Below are 20,713 nucleotides of genomic sequence, written 5' to 3' on the forward strand. Positions count from 1 at the left end.
TTCCCCCTATAGCTGTCATGTCTGTATTCCTCCTATAGCTGTCATGTCTGTATTCCCCCTATAGCTGTCATGTCTGTATTCCTCCTATAGCTGTCATGTCTGTATTCCCCCTATAGCTGTCATGTCTGTATTCCTATAGCTGTCATGTATGTATTCCCCCTATAGCTGTCATGTCTGTATTCCTCCTATAGCTGTCATGTCTGTATTCCCCCTATAGCTGTCATGTCTGTATTCCCCCTATAGCTGTCATGTCTGTATTCCTATAGCTGTCATGTCTGTATTCCCCCTATAGCTGTCATGTCTGTATTCCTCCTATAGCTGTCATGTCTGTATTCCCCCTATAGCTGTCATGTCTGTATTCCTATAGCTGTCATGTCTGTATTCCCCCTATAGCTGTCATGTCTGTATTCCTCCTATAGCTGTCATGTCTGTATTCCCCCTATAGCTGTCATGTCTGTATTCCTATAGCTGTCATGTCTGTATTCCCCCTATAGCTGTCATGTCTGTATTCCCCCTATAGCTGTCATGTCTGTATTCCCCCTATAGCTGTCATGTCTGTATTCCCCCTATAGCTGTCATGTCTGTATTCCTATAGCTGTCATGTCTGTATTCCCCCTATAGCTGTCATGTCTGTATTCCCCCTATAGCTGTCATGTCTGTATTCCTATAGCTGTCATGTCTGTATTCCCCATATATCTGTCAGTCGTTATGCTTTTCCTATAGATTAGTTCTGTCTTACCTGATGAAGTAGAAGGCCATGAGCAGTGCTGTCCCCAGCAGGGCTCCCACTATGATCCCAGTAACAGCAGATACTCCTAGTCCACCTGCTTGGAGAGGAAGGGGGAGGCTATTAGTTAGGCTAACAGCACCTCAGCTACACATCTGTGTTACACTATTCTTTAACTTGATTGGCCAGATGGGTGGGGTTTGCCCTTAGGGGACGACATCAGACAAATACCTGCATGCTTGAGCTGAATACCTGCATGCTTGAGCTGAATACCTGCAGGCTTGAGCTGAATAACTTTAGGCTTGAGCTGAATACCTTTAGGCTTGAGCTGAATACCTGCAGGCTTGAGCTGAATACCTTTAGGCTTGAGCTGAATACCTGCAGGCTTGAGCTGAATACCTGCAGGCTTGAGCTGAATACCTGCATGCTTGAGCTGAATACCTGCAGGCTTGAGCTGAATAACTTTAGGCTTGAGCTGAATACCTTTAGGCTTGAGCTGAATACCTTTAGGCTTGAGCTGAATACCTGCAGGCTTGAGCTGAATACCTGCAGGCTTGAGCTGAATACCTGCAGGCTTGAGCTGAATACATGCAGGCTTGTTTTATTAGCTCTAAAGTATTGTAGAGCTCCTGCACCTGAATATAAACAGTACCGGCACCTATTTCAGTCCCACGTCAAGCACTGAACCTCTACATAAAACATCTGAGACAAAACAATGGGTGTTTCAATCTCATGGCTTGATGTGTGTAGACAGAGAGAGAAGCTGTAGAGGTCATTTACATGATGTGTCTGGCAGGTCTGCGTGGTGCACTCTGTGCCGTCCTCTCAGGGTGAAGTGTTCCGGGTTGAACACCGGAAGCATCTGGAAACTCTCGTTCACACCAAAGTAGTTACACACAGTCTGAAAACACACAGACACCAAAGTAATTAGCTACACACCTCTGAAACAAGAACAGTCAACCTCAATCAAACTCATACAATCTCATACTCCGTTAACATTTTCCTGTTGGCTGTCACTCAAAAAGAAAAAACATTTTTAAAAAAGGTCCATAAATATAAAGTATTGATCATTAAGATCATATTACAGAATCAAAAAGTAACAATACAACCAGTATGCAAAGGAAAATAAACTAAAAGAAGTGAGCCTCCACCCCCAACCCCCATCCCATTCCCCCAACCTCCCATCCCATTCCCCCAACCCCCATCCCATTCCCCCAACCTCCCATCCCATCCCATTCCCCCAACCTCCCATCCCATTCCCCCAACCTCCCATCCCATTCCTCCAACATCCCATCCCTCCAGCATCCAAACCATTCCTCCAACCTCCCATCCCATTCCCCCAACCTCCCATCCCTCCAACCTCCCATCCCATCCCATTCCCCTAACCTCCCATCCCATCCCTCCAACCTCCCATCCCATCCCATTCCCCTAACCTCCCATCCTATTCCTCCAACCTCCCATCCCATTCCTCCAACCTCCCATCCCATTCCCCCAACCTCCCATCCCATTCCCCCAACCTCCCATCCCATTCCCCCAATGTCCCATTCCCCCAACATCCCATCCCATTCCTCCAACCTCCCATCCCATTCCTCCAACGTCCCATCCCATTCCCCCAACCTCCCATCCCATTCTCCCAAAATCCCATCCCATTCCCCCAACGTTCCATTCCCCCAACATCCCATCCCATTCCCCCAACGTCTCATTCCCCCAACCAACGTCTCATTCCCCCAACCTCCCATCCCATTCTCCCAAAGTCCCATCCCATTCCCCCAATGTCCCATTTCCCCAACATCCCATCCCATTCCTCCAACCTCCCATCCCATTCCTCCAACGTCCCATCCCATTCCCCCAACCTCCCATCCCATTCTCCCAAAATCCCATCCCATTCCCCCAACGTTCCATTCCCCCAACATCCCATCCCATTCCCCCAACGTCTCATTCCCCCAACCTCCCATCCCATTCTCCCAAAGTCCCATCCCATTCCCCCAATGTCCCATTTCCCCAACATCCCATCCCATTCCCCCAACGTCCCATCCCATTCCTTCAACCTCCCATCCCATTCCTCCAACCTCCCATCCCATTCCACCAACCTCCCATCCCTCCAACATCCCATCCAATCAATCAATCAATCAATCAAATTCATTTATAAAGCCCTTTTTACATCAGCAGATGTCACAAAGTGCTATACAGAAAACCCAGCCTAAAACCCCAAACCGCAAGCAATGCAGATGTAGAAGCATGGTGGCTAGGGAAAAACTCCCTAGAAAGCCAGAAACTTAGGAAGAAACCTAGAGAGGAACCAGGCTCTGAGGGGTGGCCAGTCCCCTTCTGGCTGTGCCGGGTGGAGATTATAACAGTACATGGCCATTAAGGCCATCTTTTTCTCCAAGATGTTCAAACGTTCATAGATAACCAGCAGGGTCAAATAATAATCACAGTGGTTGTAGAGGTTGCAACAGGTCAGTACATCAGGAGTAAATGTCACTTGGCTTTTCATAGCCGGGCATTTAGAGGTTGAAATTGCAGGTGCGGTAGAGAGAGAGAGTTGAAAACAGAAGGTCTGGGACAAGATAGCACGTCCGGTGAACAGGTCAGGGTTCCATAGCCGCAGGCAGAAGAGTGGAAACTGGAGCAGCAGCACAACCAGGTGGACTGGGGACAGCCAGGAGTCATCAGGCCAGGTAGTCCTGAGGCATGGTCCTAGGGCTCAGGTCCTCCAAAGTCCCATCCCATTCCCCCAACCTCCCATCCCATTCCCCCAACCTCCCATCCCATTCTTCCAACGTCCCATCCCATTCCTCCAACATCCCATCCCATTCCCTCAACATCCCTTCCCATTCCCCCAACCTCCCATCCCATTCCCCCAACCTCCCATCCCATCCCATCCCATTCCCCCAACCTCCCATCCCATCCCATCCCATTCCCCCAACCTCCCATCCCATCCCATTCCCCCAACGTCCCATCCCATTCCCCCAACCTCCCATCCCATCCCATTCCCCCAACCTCCCATCCCATCCCATCCCATTCCCCCAACCTCCCATCCCATCCCATTCCCCCAACCTCCCATCCCATCCCATCCCATTCCCCCAACCTCCCATCCCATCCCATCCCATTCCCCCAACCTCCCATCCCATCCCATTCCCCCAACATCCCATCCCATTCCCCCAACCTCCCATCCCATCCCATTCCCCCAACCTCCCATCCCATCCCATTCCCCCAACGTCCCATCCCATTCCCCCAACCTCCCATCCCATCCCATTCCCCCAACCTCCCATACGGTCTGTGAACAAACTTCAAATGTATAAATTGATGGTTCGGATTACGAGATGCCAAAGTCATATTTTTCCATATTCTGTTCTAATTAACCTTTTACTGCAGTGGGCTAAATCAGGGTCACACACAGTGTTTCTTGGTAGTCTTAAACAAATCTACTTTGAAACAAAAGTATACATCACACACATGGATATGGGCTTAGAAAAAAGAAGACACCTGTACCATGTCAGATATAGAGTTGAAATGTATTCAATTTTGAGTTTATATCCCTATATTACACTTTATATACACATCACAGAAGACTGAAATATAACAAAACTGTTGGACATAGAAACACTGTCAAGTTATTTAAAAAGTATCTTTATTAATTATGAAATTATTAAAAACATTAATAACATTCCACCCATGAGGCCAAAGAGGGCGCTTTTGGGCATAGACTGCAGGAAAGGGCTACAGGGTTGTTCAGATTCACTTAGATCTGTAGACCATACTTTTTAATGACTAGCTCAGAATATGAGCTTTACAAAAGTTGTTTATACAGTGAGGGAAAAAAGTATTTGATCCCCTGCTGATTTTGTACGTTTGCCCACTGACAAAGAAATGATCAGTCTATCATTTTAATGGTAGGTTTATTTGTACAGGGAGAGACAGAATAACAACAACAAAATCCAGAAAAATGCATGTCAAAAATTTTATAAATTGATTTGCATTTTAATAAGGGAAATAAGTATTTGACCCCTCTGCAAAACATGACTTAGTACTTGGTGGCAAAACCCTTGTTGGCAATCACAGAGGTCAGACGTTTCTTGTAGTTGGCCACCAGGTTTGCACACATCTCAGGAGGGATTTTGTCCCACTCCTCTTTGCAGATCTTCTCCAAGTCTTTAAGGTTTCGAGGCTGACGTTTGGCAACTCGAACCTTCAGCTAACTCCACAGATTTTCTATGGGATTAAGGTCTGGAGACTGGCTAGGCCACTCCAGGACCTTAATGTGCTTCTTCTTGAGCCACTCCTTTGTTGCCTTGGCCGTGTGTTTTGGGTCATTGTCATGCTGGAATACCCATCCACGACCCATTTTCAATGCCCTGGCTGAGGGAAGGAGGTTCTCACCCAAGATTTGACGGTACATGGCCCCGTCCATCGTCCCTTTGATGCAGTGAAGTTGTCCTTTCCCCTTAGCAGAAAAACACCCCCAAAGCATAATGTTTCCACCTCCATGTTTTACGGTGGGGATGGTGTTATTGGGGTCATAGGCAGCATTCCTCCTCCTCCAAACACGGCGAGTTGAGTTGATGCCAAAGAGCTTGATGTTGGTCTCATCTGACCACAACACTTTCACCCAGTTCTCCTCTGAATCATTCAGATGTTCATTGGCAAACTTCAGACGGGCATGTATATGTGCTTTCTTGAGCAGGGGGACCTTGCGGGCGCTGCAGGATTTCAGTCCTTCACGGCGTAGTGTGCTACCAATTGTTTTCTTGGTGACTATGGTCCCAGCTGCCTTGAGATCATTGACAAGATCCTCCTGTGTAGTTCTGGGCTGATTCCTCACCGTTCCATGATCATTGCAACTCCACGAGGTGAGATCTTGCATGGAGCCCCAGGCCGATGGAGATTGACAGTTATTTTGTGTTTCTTCCATTTGCGAATAATCGCACCAACTGTTGTCACCTTCTCACCAAGCTGCTTAGCGATGGTCTTGTAGCCCATTCCAGCCTTGTGTAGGTCTACAATCTTGTCCCTGACATCCTTGGAGAGCTCTTTGGCCTTGGCCATGGTGGAGAGTTTTGAATCTGATTGATTGATTGCTTCTGTGGACAGGTGTCTTTTATACAGGTAACAAACTGAGATTAGGAGCACTCCCTTTAAGCGTGTGCTCCTAATCTCAGCTCGTTACCTGTATAAAAGACACCTGGGAGCCAGAAATCTTTCTGATTGAGAGGGGGTCAAATACTTATTTCCCTCATTAAAATGCAAATCAATTTATAACATTTTTGACATGCGTTTTTCTGGATTTTTTTGTTGTTATTCTGTCTCTCACTGTTCAAATAAACCTACCATTAAAATGATAGACTGATCATTTCTTTGTCAGTGGGCAAACGTACAAAATCAGCAGGGGATCAAATACTTTTTTCCCCTCACTGTATACTATGGAGATCGGTCCTTTTGGGAGCCCAGATAATTGTTTCATAAATTCCATCATCGGATGGTTCAGTAGTTGGGTTTCCCAAGGGACTCCACAGGCTAGCATAGCTGACCTAAGTTGTAAATATAGAAAAAAGGAGTTGCCTGGTCATGTGTATGTGTCTTTCAAATCTAAATGTAAATGTAAAATCTTGGAATTCTTTTCAAACCATTACCATCCATGATATTGACAAGGGTACGGATTCCACATTTGGAACATTGGGGGACGCAAAAGGCCGCCCTCCAGATTGCAAATCATTGTTGTTAAATATTGGAGTAGGGGCACGCCATTTTGATTCCCAGTTACATTGTTTTTCAATGTACAGTCCTTTATGAAGAGAATCTATAAGGGGTCATTTGACAAAGCCAAATGGCATTATATGGTTTTATCGGTCCACTGTGAAAGATTTAAGCCATCTAACAAACCCATCTGATGACTGGAGATGCAGAAGGTTACAGGATGAAGTTATCTGTTCTTTTCTTATATCATAGGTGTAGAGAAGGAGTGCTATAGGTTCAGTTTGCTTTTTTAGATTATTATTAATAAGCGGGACCTGATCCTAGATCAGCACTCCTTGTCTGAGACGCTATACGAATAAGGGCCCTGATCAAGGGCCATGCAGGAGGGTTAGGATTAGCTTGAGGCCCTGTTCTGTTCTTACCTCATAGGTGCCCGCCTCTGTGTTGGTCATGCTCATCACAGAGAAGTCTCCGTATCTGTCCCCGTTGAAGTCCATAGACACCTGGCCTGCGATGCCTAGCCCCAGCAACCAGAGGACCAGCGGCATGCAAAGAATGGCAGAAATAATTAGCTACAAGAGCCCAACATTCCAAGGAAAACAGAGAGCGGAGAGCAGAGTAGAGGAATTCCGTCCCCCGGCCGACATAACAGGAAATCCCATCTCTCCTCCCACCATTTGTGTTGGCAGGCACTCCAACAATTTTAATTTCATCCCTGCGCCTGTGTTCCCAAATATTTGGCATTTAAAAAATATTATTTATTTTAACAAGAAAATATGACCCTGTTCTTGACGATTCCTATTGAACAAAACATTGTTATTTAAGAGCTGGCAATGTGGCATGGCCAGGGTACATGTGCTCTGTAACTGGACTCTAATCATTGCAGATGAAAGAGTTCTGTACTCAGTGTTGACTCTGACTCATCTCCCTCCTATTAGACAGCACTTTAATTGTAGTCTGGGGATATGACAGGTCTGGGGATATGACAGGTCTGGGGATATGACAGGTCTGGGGATATGACTTTCTGGTTAACAGGTCTGGGGATATGACTTTCTAGTTAACAGGGCTGGGGATATGACTTTCTGGTTAACAGGGCTGGGGATATGACTTTCTAGTTAACAGGTCTGGGATATGACTTTCTGGTTCACAGGGCTTGGGATATGACTTTCTGGTTCACAGGGCTGGGGATATGACTTTCTGGTTAACAGGTCTGGGGATATGACTTTCTAGTTAACAGGGCTGGGGATATGACTTTCTGGTTAACAGGGCTGGGGATATGACTTTCTGGTTAACAGGTCTGGGGATATGACTTTCTGGTTCACAGGGCTGGGGATATGACTTTCTAGTTAACAGGGCTGGGGATATGACAGGTCTGGGGATATGACTTTCTGGTTCACAGGGCTGGGGATATGACTTTCTAGTTAACAGGGCTGGGGATATGACAGGTCTGGGGATATGACTTTCTGGTTAACAGGGCTGGGGATATGACTTTCTGGTTAACAGGGCTGGGGATATGACTTTCTAGTTAACAGGGCTGGGGATATGACTTTCTGGTTAACAGGGCTGGGGATATGACTTTCTGGTTAACAGGGCTGGGGATATGACTTTCTAGTTAACAGGTCTGGGATATGACTTTCTGGTTAACAGGGCTGGGGATATGACTTTCTAGTTAACAGGTCTGGGGCTATGACTTTCTGGTTAACAGGGCTGGGGATATGACTTTCTGGTTAACAGGGCTGGGGATATGACTTTCTAGTTAACAGGTCTGGGATATGACTTTCTGGTTCACAGGGCTGGGGATATGACTTTCTGGTTCACAGGGCTGGGGATATGACTTTCTGGTTAACAGGTCTGGGGATATGACTTTCTAGTTAACAGGGCTGGGGATATGACTTTCTGGTTAACAGGGCTGGGGATATGACTTTCTGGTTAACAGGTCTGGGGATATGACTTTCTGGTTCACAGGGCTGGGGATATGACTTTCTGGTTCACAGGGCTGGGGATATGACTTTCTGGTTCACAGGTCTGGGGATATGACTTTCTAGTTAACAGGGCTGGGGATATGACTTTCTGGTTAACAGGGCTGGGGATATGACTTTCTGGTTAACAGGTCTGGGGATATGACTTTCTGGTTAACAGGGCTGGGGATATGACTTTCTGGTTCACAGGGCTGGGGATATGACTTTCTAGTTAACAGGGCTGGGGATATGACAGGTCTGGGGATATGACTTTCTGGTTAACAGGGCTGGGGATATGACTTTCTGGTTAACAGGGCTGGGGATATGACTTTCTAGTTAACAGGTCTGGGGATATGACTTTCTAGTTAACAGGGCTGGGGATATGACTTTCTGGTTAACAGGGCTGGGGATATGACTTTCTGGTTCACAGGGCTGGGGATATGACTTTCTGGTTAACAGGGCTGGGGATATGACTTTCTGGTTCACAGGGCTGGGGATATGACTTTCTGGTTCACAGGGCTGGGGATATGACTTTCTGGTTAACAGGTCTGGGGATATGACTTTCTGGTTCACAGGGCTGGGGATATGACTTTCTGGTTAACAGGGCTGGGGATACTAGCTGCTCACTCCATATTACACTCAGACAGAATCACTGTGTAGGGAATAGGGTGCCATTTGGAATAGGGTGCCATTTGGAATAGGGTGCCATTTGGAATAGGGTGCCATTTGGAATAGGGTGCCATTTGGAATAGGGTGCCATTTGGGACTCAAATGTAATAAGGAGCAAAGAGTTTTTTTTTTTTTTTTACCTTCAAATGTTCTGTTCCACATGCGATATGTGATCTCTGCTCCGTCCTTCTTGGTGAGGCCGTTTCTGATGGCTTCGTGCAGCGCCAGAGCGTACAGCAGCAATGCATCATGGAACCCTTCCACAAACATGTTGATCTGGAGGGGGACAACAGACAGGAAGATTATAATAATAATAATAGTCATAATAATAATTAATGAAGATAGTAATGAATGAATGACAGATTCATCACTTAAAAAAGAAACCGACACAGATAGTCCTTTCATACTATTACTGTCTTGCAGTTTGTCTCTGGCCTTCAAATACTTTAGAGTGATTAATGAGAAGAAAACATTGGACCCAAATGCAAAGTCTCTTAGATAGATGCTTTCCTCTTTACTCAGGTTGTCAAGGCAGCTGCCAACAATGAAGAAAGGGGGGAGGAGGGGGGGGGGGTAACAGAATGGCAGCCCGACCCCAGTCTGGTGATAGTAGGGGAAACACTGAATTCCAATGCATAATGTAATATCTCAGAATGATGATTCTGTATTTATATCTAGTATCGCAGAGTTGTATGATCTTCCACGCCAATAACAAAGTAACACTGACAATTATGTGAAACTACTTTAGCCTGACTTTTGTTTTGTGTTTGTGGAAACAAACTTCCCACTGTTTAGCATATCAGTCATAATACACCACAGAAAATCACTGTCAGGGTTTTCTTTTCACTGGGCAATTTACAATCTAAGTACCAGAAAAATAATGAGTTACTTTCCCATACAGTCTCTTGCTAAACAAACAATTTGGTTCATATTTGTTTTTCACAAGAAACCAACAAAGATATTGAAATGTTTTCCATTCCACTGTGTGATACCCTTCTCATAGCGTGGTCCTGCATCGCAGTGCTAGCTGTGCCACTAGAGATCCTGGTTCGAATCCAGGCCGCGACCGGGTGACCCATGGGGGTGGGGGCGGCGTCGTCCAGGGTAGGGGAGGGAATGGCCGGCAGGGATGTAGCTCAGTTGGTAGAGCATGGCGTTTGCAACGCCAGGGTTGTGGGTTCGATTCCCACGGGGGGCCAGTATGAATTTTTTATTTTTTATTTTTTTATAATAATGTATGCACTCACTAACTGTAAGTCGCTCTGGATAAGAGCGTCTGCTAAATGACTAAAATGTCAAATGTAGAAGAACTGCATGCTGCGTTCTAATAGGTCACATCAACAAGCTCTACTCTGAGCTGGATGATTCATGGAGGAACCAAGGTTAATCTCACCTCCATTTTCCAAACATAGTAATCGGTTTTCTGAAAACAATGTTCTCTTTAATCAACTATAGCTATGTGTCTTCACTTCCCTTTCAGTAATGATCAAGATCAACCAAACATGGATGAACGCGCCTTTCAGTAATGATCAAGATCAACCAAACATGGATGAACGCGCCTTTCAGACCGTTCCTTCAAAACTTTCCCATTGGCCGGCACAACGAACGAAAAAATGACATCACCCTTTTACTGTCTTCACTTTCCTCTATAAAAATGAATAATCAACCATCACTGAACTGAACGCTTCTCGGTAGGATCGTTCTCTTCAATGCTCTTCATTGCTAGACAATTATCTGCGTGCTGCCGATAATTAACACTAATGGTTGACACCATAAGAGCTGTGGATACTGTGAGACTGACACTAATAGTTGCCAGTGTGATTGACTCCATGTCTTCTCTATCTATCTATCCAGTGCCCAATCTAAACAGGAAGTAATCTGTGCGCTGCAGAGGAATGCCGCTCAGGGGGAACTCAGTGTATTTACATTCACCTTCAGCCCCACAGCGGCAGGGAACAGGCTGATATAGCTAATAACCAGGTTTTTTTATTTATTTTACAATATATAATTTATTTTCTGGAACTCAAGCTGCGGCCCTTCCTGGCGGGGAAGATAAATTGTTTTTTTGGGGGGGCACCAAGGCGGTTTTGTCTAGAAGGGATACAGCTTTTGTCGAAACTGACATTTCGTAGCAGGTAAGCAGAATTTACGCAGCAGGTTAGGACAATTAATGTAGCAGGTTAGGATAATTAGGTTAACGTTAGGAGAAGAGTTAGGGTTAGCTAAAATGCAAAAAAATATATACAGTGGGGAGAACAAGTATTTGATACACTGCCGATTTTGCAGGTTGTCCTACTTACAAAGCATGTAGAGGTCTGTAATTTTTATCATAGGTACACTTTAACTGTGAGAGACGGAATCTAAAACAAAAATCCAGAAAATCAAATTGTATGATTTTTAAGTAATTCATTTGCATTTTATTGCAATACATAAGTATTTGATCACCTACCAACCAGTAAGAATTCCGGCTCTCACAGACCTGTTAGTTTTTCTTTAAGAAGCCCTCCTGTTCTCCACTCATTACCTGTATTAACTGCACCTGTTTGAACTCGTTACCTGTATAAAAGACACACTCAATCAAACAGACTCCAACCTCTCCACAATGCCCAAGACCAGAGAGCTGTGTAAGGACATCAGGGATAAAATTGTAGACCTGCACAAGGCTGGGATGGGCTACAGGACAATAGGCAAGTAGCTTGGTGAGAAGGCAACAACTGTTGGCGCAATTATTAGAAAATGGAAGAAGTTCAAGATGACGGTCAATCACCCTCGGTCTGGGGCTCCATGCAAGATCTCACCTCGTGGGGCATCAATGATCATGAGGAAGGTGAGGGATCAGCCCAGAACTACACGGCAGGACCTGGTCAATGACCTGAAGAGAGCTGGGACCACAGTCTCAAAGAAAACCATTAGTAACACACTACGCCGTCATGGATTAAAATCCTGCAGCGCACGCAAGGTCCCCCTGCTCAAGCCAGCGCATGTCCAGCGCATGTCCAGGCCCGTCTGAAGTTTGCCAATGACCATCTGGATGATCCAGAGAAGAAATGGGAGAAGGTCATGTGGTCTGATGAGACAAAAATAGAGCTTTTTGGTCTAAACTCCACTCGCCGTGTTTGGAGGAAGAAGAAGGATGAGTACAACCCCAAGAACACCATCCCAACCGTGAAGCATGGAGGTGGAAACATCATTCTTTGGGGATGATTTTCTGCAAAAGGGACAGGACGACTGCACCGTATTGGATGGGGCCATGTATCGCGAGATCTTGGCCAACAACCTCCTTCCCTCAGTAAGAGCATTGAAGATGGGTCGTAGCTGGGTCTTCCAGCATGACAACGACCCGAAACACACAGCCAGGGCAACTAAGGAGATGATTGTGGACTACAGGAAAAAAAAGAGGACTGAGCACGCCCCCATTCTCATCGACGGGCTGTAGTGGAACAGGTTGAGAGCTTCAAGTTCCTTGGTGTCCACATCACCAACGAACTATCATGGTCCAAACACACCAAGACAGTCGTGAAGAGGGCACGACAAAGCCTATTCTCCCTCAGGAGACTGAAAAGATTTGGCATGGGTCCTCAGATCCTCAAAAAATTCTACAGCTGCACCATCGAGAGCATCCTGACTGGTTGCATCACTGCCTGGTATGGCAACTGCTTGGCCTCCGACCGCAAGGCACTACAGAGGGTAGTGCGTACGGCCCAGTACATCACTGGGGCCAAGCTTCCTGCCATCCAGGACCTCTATACCAGGCGGTGTCAGAGGAAAGCCCTCAAAATTGTCAAAGACTCCAGCCACCCTAGTCATAGACTGTTCTCTCTGCTACCGCACGGCAAGCGGTACCGGAGTACCAAGTCTAGGTCCAAAAGACTTCTCAACAGCTTCTACCCCCAAGCCATAAGACTCCTGAACAGCTAATCATGGCTACCCGGACTATTTGCACTGCCCCCCCACCCCATCCTTTTACGCTGCTGCTACTCTGTTAATTATTTATGCATAGTCACTTTAACTCTGCCCACATGTACATATTACCTCAACTACCTCAACTAGCCGGTGCCCCCGCACATTGCACTGTTGGTTAAGGGCTGTAAGTAAGCATTTCACTGTAATGTCTGCACCTGTTGTATTCGGCGCATGTGACCAATAACATTTGATTTGATTTGATTTGATAAGGAGTGGCTCCGTAAGAAGCATGTCAAGGTCCTGGAGTGGCCTAGCCAGTCTCCAGACCTGAACTGTAACACCCTGGCTCTGGGACTCTATATGTTGAGCCAGGGTGTGTTCTTTCTATGTGGTGAATTTCTATGTTGGGAGTTCTAGTTGGTTTATTTCTATGTTGGCCTGAGTGACTCCCAATCAGAGGCAACGAGTGTCAGCTGTGGCTGGTTGTCTCTGATTGGGAGCCATATTTAAACTGTCTGTTTTTCCCTTTGTGTTTGTGGGTTCTTGTTCCGTGTTGGTCTATGTTACCTAGGACGTTACGAGTCGTTTGTTGTTTTTGTTTACTGTCCGTGTTTATCGCTAATGATAAATAAACATGTTCGTTCATCACGCTGCGCCTTGGTCCTCCTCTCTTAACGACGATCGTGACATGAACCCAATAGAACATCTTTGGAGGGAGCTAAAAGGTGCGACAGCCCCGAAACCTGAAGGATCTGGAGAAGGTCTGTATGGAGGAGTGGGCCAAAATCCCTGCTGCAGTGTGTGCAAGCCTGGTCAAGACCTACAGGAAACGTATGATCTCTGTAATTGCAAACAAAGGTTTCTGTACCAAATATTAAGTTCTGCTTTTCTGATGTATCAAATACTTATGTCATGCAATAAAATGCAAATGAATTACTTAAAAATCATACAATGTGATTTTCTGGATTTTTGTTTTAGATTCCGTCTCTCACAGTTGAAGTGTACCTATGATAAAAATTACAGACCTCTACATGCTTTGTAAGTAGGAAAACCTGCAAAATCGGCAGTGTATCAAATACTTGTTCTCCCCACTGTACTTTTCACGTCAATTTGCCATAAGCTGACTCACGAGGCTAATAGGTACTATGCACCCAGGGCTGTGGTTCCATATCTCAGAGTCTCAACGCGGACAACACAAGCCGTAGACAGATTATCCTAATATTAAATTGTTTCAATGAAGGGAATTGCACAGTTCCAAAAATACCCACATACAGAGTTAAGATTATTATAGAATATTTTATACTATAGTAAAATACATCCTGCTTCCACTTAACAATGAGCACCTTTAAAACCCATGTATGTTACAGAAGTTATGTACGTAGGGTACAGCGGATTGTAGGTAGAATACACACTGTTACATAGTTCACAGTACTGTTACATAGTTCACAGTACTGTTACATAGTTCATAGTACTGTTACATAGTTCACAGTACTGTTACATAGTTCACAGTACTGTTACATAGTTCACAGTACTGTTACATAGTTCACAGTACTGTTACATGGTTCATAGTACTGTTACATGGTTCATAGTACTGTTACATAGTTCACAGTACTGTTACATAGTTCACAGTACTGTTACATGGTTCATAGTACTGTTACATAGTTCACAGTACTGTTACATAGTTCATAGTACTGTTACATGGTTCACAGTACTGTTACATGGTTCATAGTACTGTTACATGGTTCATAGTACTGTTACATAGTTCATAGTACTGTTACATGGTTCATAGTACTGTTACATGGTTCATAGTACTGTTACATGGTTCATAGTACTGTTACATGGTTCACAGTACTGTTACATAGTTCATAGTACTGTTACATGGTTCATAGTACTGTTACATGGTTCATAGTACTGTTACATGGTTCATAGTACTGTTACATGGTTCATAGTACTGTTACATAGTTCACTGTTACATAGTTCATAGTACTGTTACATAGTTCATAGTACTGTTACATGGTTCATAGTACTGTTACATAGTTCATAGTACTGTTACATAGTTCATAGTACTGTTACATAGTTCATAGTACTGTTACATGGTTCATAGTACTGTTACATAGTTCATAGTACTGTTACATGGTTCATAGTACTGTTACATAGTTCATAGTACTGTTACATAGTTCATAGTACTGTTACATGGTTCATAGTACTGTTACATGGTTCATAGTACTGTTACATGGTTCATAGTACTGTTACATAGTTCATAGTACTGTTACATAGTTCATAGTACTGTTACATAGTTCATAGTACTGTTACATGGTTCATAGTACTGTTACATAGTTCATAGTACTGTTACATAGTTCATAGTACTGTTACATAGTTCATAGTACTGTTACATGGTTCATAGTACTGTTACATAGTTCATAGTACTGTTACATGGTTCATAGTACTGTTACATAGTTCATAGTACTGTTACATGGTTCATAGTACTGTTACATAGTTCATAGTACTGTTACATGGTTCATAGTACTGTTACATAGTTCATAGTACTGTTACATAGTTCATAGTACTGTTACATAGTTCACAGTACTGTTACATAGTTCATAGTACTGTTACATAGTTCATAGTACTGTTACATAGTTCATAATACTGTTACATGGTTCATAGTACTGTTACATGGTTCATAGTACTGTTACATAGTTCATAGTACTGTTGCAGGAACTGTCTACTCACAAAAAACGTCTGTAGCTCCCAAACGGTTTAGCCTACTAATTAATATGACCACTCTATGGAAAAAGGAGACTCTCACAAACACAATGGTGTTCTCCGTGTTTCACAGGACTCGTCTGAAGGTTACCCGGTACCGGATTTAAAAATGAATGGTAGTTGGAGGTAGTTTTGTGGCAACAAAAAAATAGGGGTTAAATATGTGTCCATTTTCTTGCAATATTTACAAGTATGGTCAGCTGCTAACTTACCTTTGTGAATGTGAAGAAATTAAAGCAGTGCATTGTATTCTGGGTTGTGACTAGAGGGAGTACAGCTATGACCGAAAGCGACTTTTCGTCAGGAAGTGACCTTCGTCCTGCTTCCTGTCTTACAGCCACAAAGAAAAGTATGACTGGATTACAGACGATATGGAAGACCTTTCCGCCAGCAAGTAATTTTTTTAAATATACTTGGCAATTTAATGCAGAGACACCAATTGTTGTTTATTTAACAATAAATACACATCGTTTTTAATGCATTTTAGGTAATTTCATACATGTTGCATTTTTATATAAAATACAGAACTCTAAATACTCAAGCAATGGACCTAACAACTGTCTGGGGTATTGACAAACGTCCAGGCAAGTGTTATAAAGGGCCCAGGAGTGTTATAAAGGGCCCAGGAGTGTTATAAAGGGCCCAGGAGTGTTATAAAGGGCCCAGGAGTGTTTTAAAGGGCCCAGGAGTGTTATAAAGGGCCCAGGAGTGTTATAAATGGCCCAGGAGTGTTATAAAGGGCCCAGGAGTGTTATAAAGGGCCCAGGAGTGTTATAAAGGGCCCATGAGTGTTATAAAGGGCCCAGGAGTGTTTTTGGGTGAACATCACCTTTAACTTCTGCACACTGGTGAAAAGTCCCACGACGTCATGCAGCCTAAAGGTGACCTCCTCTCCTTCTAATCAGGGGCTAATTCAGACCTGGGCCTTGTCTTGTCTTAAGGGTATTCTGATCCTGCAGAAGAGACAGCCTAAAGGTAACCTCCTCTCCTTCTAATCAGGGGCTAATTCAGACCTGGGCCTTGTCTTGTCTTAAGGGTATTCTGATCCTGATTAGTTTAAAATCTGTTTGTGCTGCGAATGACCATAGGAGTTGGCAAGCCATAACAAACAGATCTGGGACAAGGCTAGAGTTGAATGGCAACAGGTCGGAATAATGGGACAATAACGTGCTTTATAAGCCATTGAGGCAATGAAGGTCTGGTCTGTTGATGGCAACCTCTACCAACCGTTGTCTCTCCCAACAGGACAGTGTGGATGGTGATATCTGCTGGGAGCAGGGAGCCTGGAGAGATCTCCCTCCCACAGTAGGCCGAGCAGCAGCCCCCCCCTGTCCTCCAGCCTGGAGAGATCTCCCTCCCACAGTAGGCCGAGCAGCAGCCCCCCCTGTCCTCCAGCCTGGAGAGATCTCCCTCCCACAGTAGGCCGAGCAGCAGCCCCCCCTGTCCTCCAGCCTGGAGAGATCTCCCTCCCACAGTAGGCCGAGCAGCAGCCCCCCCTGTCCTCCAGCCTGGAGAGATCTCCCTCCCATAGTAGGCCGAGCAGCAGCCCCCCCCCCTGTCCTCCAGCCTGGAGAGATCTTCCTTCCACAATCGGTCGAGCAGCAGCCCCCCCTGTCCTCCAGCCTGGAGAGATCTCCCTCCCACAGTAGGCAGAGCAGGAGCCTCCCCTGTCCTCCAGCCTGGAGAGATCTCCCTCCCACAGTAGGCAGAGCAGGAGCCTCCCCTGTCCTCCAGCCTGGAGAGATCTCCCTCCCACAGTAGGCAGAGCAGGAGCCTCCCCTGTCCTCCAGCCTGGAGAGATCTCTTGACCACAATACAAACACACATCTATGTCACACACTTACTGGATGAATCAGCTTCCCACCAGAGATGGTCATATTCTGGAAACAGCGGTTGTGTTGTGTAGCCTGTCTGTTAAAGAGACTCTGTTGTGTGGCCTGTCTGTTAAAGAGACTCTGTTGTGTAGCCTGTCTGTTAAAGAGACTCTGTTGTGTAGCCTGTCTGTTAAAGAGACTCTGTTGTGTAGCCTGTCTGTTAAAGAGACTCTGTTGTGTAGCCTGTCTGTTAAAGAGACTCTGTTGTGTAGCCTGTCTGTTAAAGAGACTCTGTTGTGTAGCCTGTCTGTTAAAGAGACTCTGTTGTGTAGCCTGTCTGTTAAAGATACTCTGTTGTGTAGCCTGTCTGTTAAATAGACTCTGTTGTGTAGCCTGTCTGTTAAAGAGACTCTGTTGTGTAGCCTGTCTGTTAAAGATACTCTGTAGTGTAGCATGTCTGTTAAAGAGACTCTGTAGTGTAGCCTGTCTGTTAAAGAGACTCTGTTGTGTAGCCTGTCTGTTAAAGAGACTCTGTTGTGTAGCCTGTCTGTTAAAGAGACTCTGTTGTGTAGCCTGTCTGTTAAAGAGACTCTGTTGTGTAGCCTGTCTGTTAAAGAGACTCTGTTGTGTAGCCTGTCTGTTAAAGAGACTCTGTTGTGTAGCCTGTCTGTTAAAGAGACTCTGTAGTGTAGCCTGTCTGTTAAAGAGACTCTGTTGTGTAGCCTGTCTGTTAAAGAGACTCTGTAGTGTAGCCTGTCTGTTAAAGAGACTCTGTTGTGTGGCCTGTCTGTTAAAGATACTCTGTAGTGTAGCATGTCTGTTAAAGAGACTCTGTAGTGTAGCCTGTCTGTTAAAGAGACTCTGTTGTGTAGCCTGTCTGTTAAAGAGACTCTGTTGTGTGGCCTGTCTGTTAAAGATACTCTGTTGTGTAGCCTGTCTGTTAAAGAGACTCTGTTGTGTGGCCTGTCTGTTAAAGAGACTCTGTTGTGTAGCCTGTCTGTTAAAGAGACTCTGTTGTGTGGCCTGTCTGTTAAAGAGACTCTGTTGTGTAGCCTGTCTGTTAAAGAGACTCTGTTGTGTAGCCTGTCTGTTAAAGAGACTCTGTTGTGTAGCCTGTCTGTTAAAGAGACTCTGTTGTGTAGCCTGTCTGTTAAAGAGACTCTGTTGTGTAGCCTGTCTGTTAAAGAGACTCTGTTGTGTAGCCTGTCTGTTAAAGAGACTCTGTTGTGTGGCCTGTCTGTTAAAGAGACTCTGTTGTGTAGCCTGTCTGTTAAAGAGACTCTGTTGTGTAGCCTGTCTGTTAAAGAGACTCTGTTGTGTAGCCTGTCTGTTAAAGAGACTCTGTTGTGTAGCCTGTCTGTTAAAGAGACTCTGTTGTGTAGCCTGTCTGTTAAAGAGACTCTGTTGTGTAGCCTGTCTGTTAAAGAGACTCTGTTGTGTAGCCTGTCTGTTAAAGAGACTCTGTTGTGTAGCCTGTCTGTTAAAGAGACTCTGTTGTGTAGCCTGTCTGTTAAAGAGACTCTGTTGTGTAGCCTGTCTGTTAAAGAGACTCTGTTGTGTAGCCTGTCTGTTAAAGAGACTCTGTTGTGTAGCCTGTCTGTTAAAGAGACTCTGTTGTGTAGCCTGTCTGTTAAAGAGACTCTGTTGTGTAGCCTGTCTGTTAAAGAGACTCTGTTGTGTGGCCTGTCTGTTAAAGAGACTCTGTTGTGTAGCCTGTCTGTTAAAGAGACTCTGTTGTGTAGCCTGTCTGTTAAAGAGACTCTGTTGTGTGGCCTGTCTGTTAAAGAGACTCTGTTGTGTGGCCTGTCACGGATATTACATGGTTATTACCCCCCAGCAGAACAGCCACGGAAGCCAGTCTCTATGCATGCAGAGACAAAAGGAGAGTCTACATTGATCTGCTGACTGGTGAAGTTTACTGGGATGTGATGTGGCCTCTACAGGGGGTTTCTTCAAAGAGCTGGTTCCACTTTGTTGGGCCTCAAGACAAGACAAGACAAGACCATTCACTCATGTATTATGTATGGTCTCCTATTGCTTGGCAATGTCTTGCTTCTTAATGCCACTAAACAAAGGTTAAATATTAATCAGAAATAACATTCAAAGCAGATGACCTTTTCATAAAAGGTTTTTTTGACTGGTTGCCAGTTGGTGCTGTAGCTCTCTGAAACATGCAAGCCAGCTATAGTGCTGTGAAATCATCTGAAGGGAGGGCTTGGTCGGAATGGACGGGCGCTATTCGCTTCCTCAGTCCTTTTGACGGAATGGACGGGCGCTATTCGCTTCCTCAGTCCTTTTGTCGGAATGGACGGGCGCTATTCGCTTCCTCAGTCCTTTTGACGGAATGGACGGGCGCTATTCGCTTCCTCAGTCCTTTTGTCGGAATGGACGGGCGCTATTCGCTTCCTCAGTCCTTTTGTCGGAATGGACGGGCGCTATTCGCTTCCTCAGTCCTTTTGTCGGAATGGACGGGCGCTATTCGCTTCCTCAGTCCTTTTGTCGGAATGGACGGGCGCTATTCGCTTCCTCAGTCCTTTTGTCGGAATGGACGGGCGCTATTCGCTTCCTCAGTCCTTTTGTCGGAATGGACGGGCGCTATTCGCTTCCTCAGTCCTTTTGCGCAATTCGACGGCTTGGCGGTACGATTAAAATCTGCTCTGACAATCTGGCTGTCAGGAATGAAAAAGTTTATGTTAATAATCTAATTACCTCTGGAGGGGCTGCTTCAAGCACAGACCTGACTCCCTGCCTCTCCGTGACACACGGTAGACGTTAGAGAGACCCACACACACACACACACACACACACACACACACACGGTAGACGTTAGAAAGACCCACACACACACACACTCACAAGCAAGAACACATACACGGACACACACACACACACAATAAGGCATGTGTACACACACTGCTGCAACCGCAGAAGACCATAACAGCCTGTATAAAGACCATAACAGCTTGTATGAAGACCATAACAGCCTGTACGAAGACCATAACAGCCTGTATGAAGACCATAACAGCCTGTATGAAGACCATAACAGCCTGTATGAAGACCATAACAGCCTGTATGAAGACCATAACAGCCTGTATGAAGACCATAACAGCCTGTATGAAGACCATAACAGCCTGTATGAAGACCATAACAGCCTGTATGAAGACCATAACAGCCTGTATGAA

The 20,713-nt window shown here is 45.1% G+C and overlaps 1 protein-coding gene across 1 annotated transcript in view; it reads right to left on the minus strand.

The window, feature by feature from the left end:
- The window catches only part of LOC311117692 (atrial natriuretic peptide receptor 3-like), a 44,352-nt gene that overhangs the window by 6,986 nt on the left and 16,653 nt on the right, over positions 1–20,713 (minus strand). Inside the window, exons 3-6 of the mRNA XM_084192621.1 lie at positions 9,192–9,327; positions 6,847–6,941; positions 1,508–1,628; positions 740–824 (exon numbers count right to left, since the gene is read on the minus strand). Of these exons, the coding sequence (XP_084048747.1) occupies positions 740–824; positions 1,508–1,628; positions 6,847–6,941; positions 9,192–9,327 (437 nt within the window). The remainder of the gene's footprint in view (positions 1–739; positions 825–1,507; positions 1,629–6,846; positions 6,942–9,191; positions 9,328–20,713) is intronic.

Source organism: Coregonus lavaretus (assembly GCF_964263955.1).
Source record: "Coregonus lavaretus genome assembly, contig: HAP1_SCAFFOLD_512, whole genome shotgun sequence".
Classification (NCBI taxonomy): Eukaryota; Metazoa; Chordata; class Actinopteri; order Salmoniformes; family Salmonidae; genus Coregonus; species Coregonus lavaretus.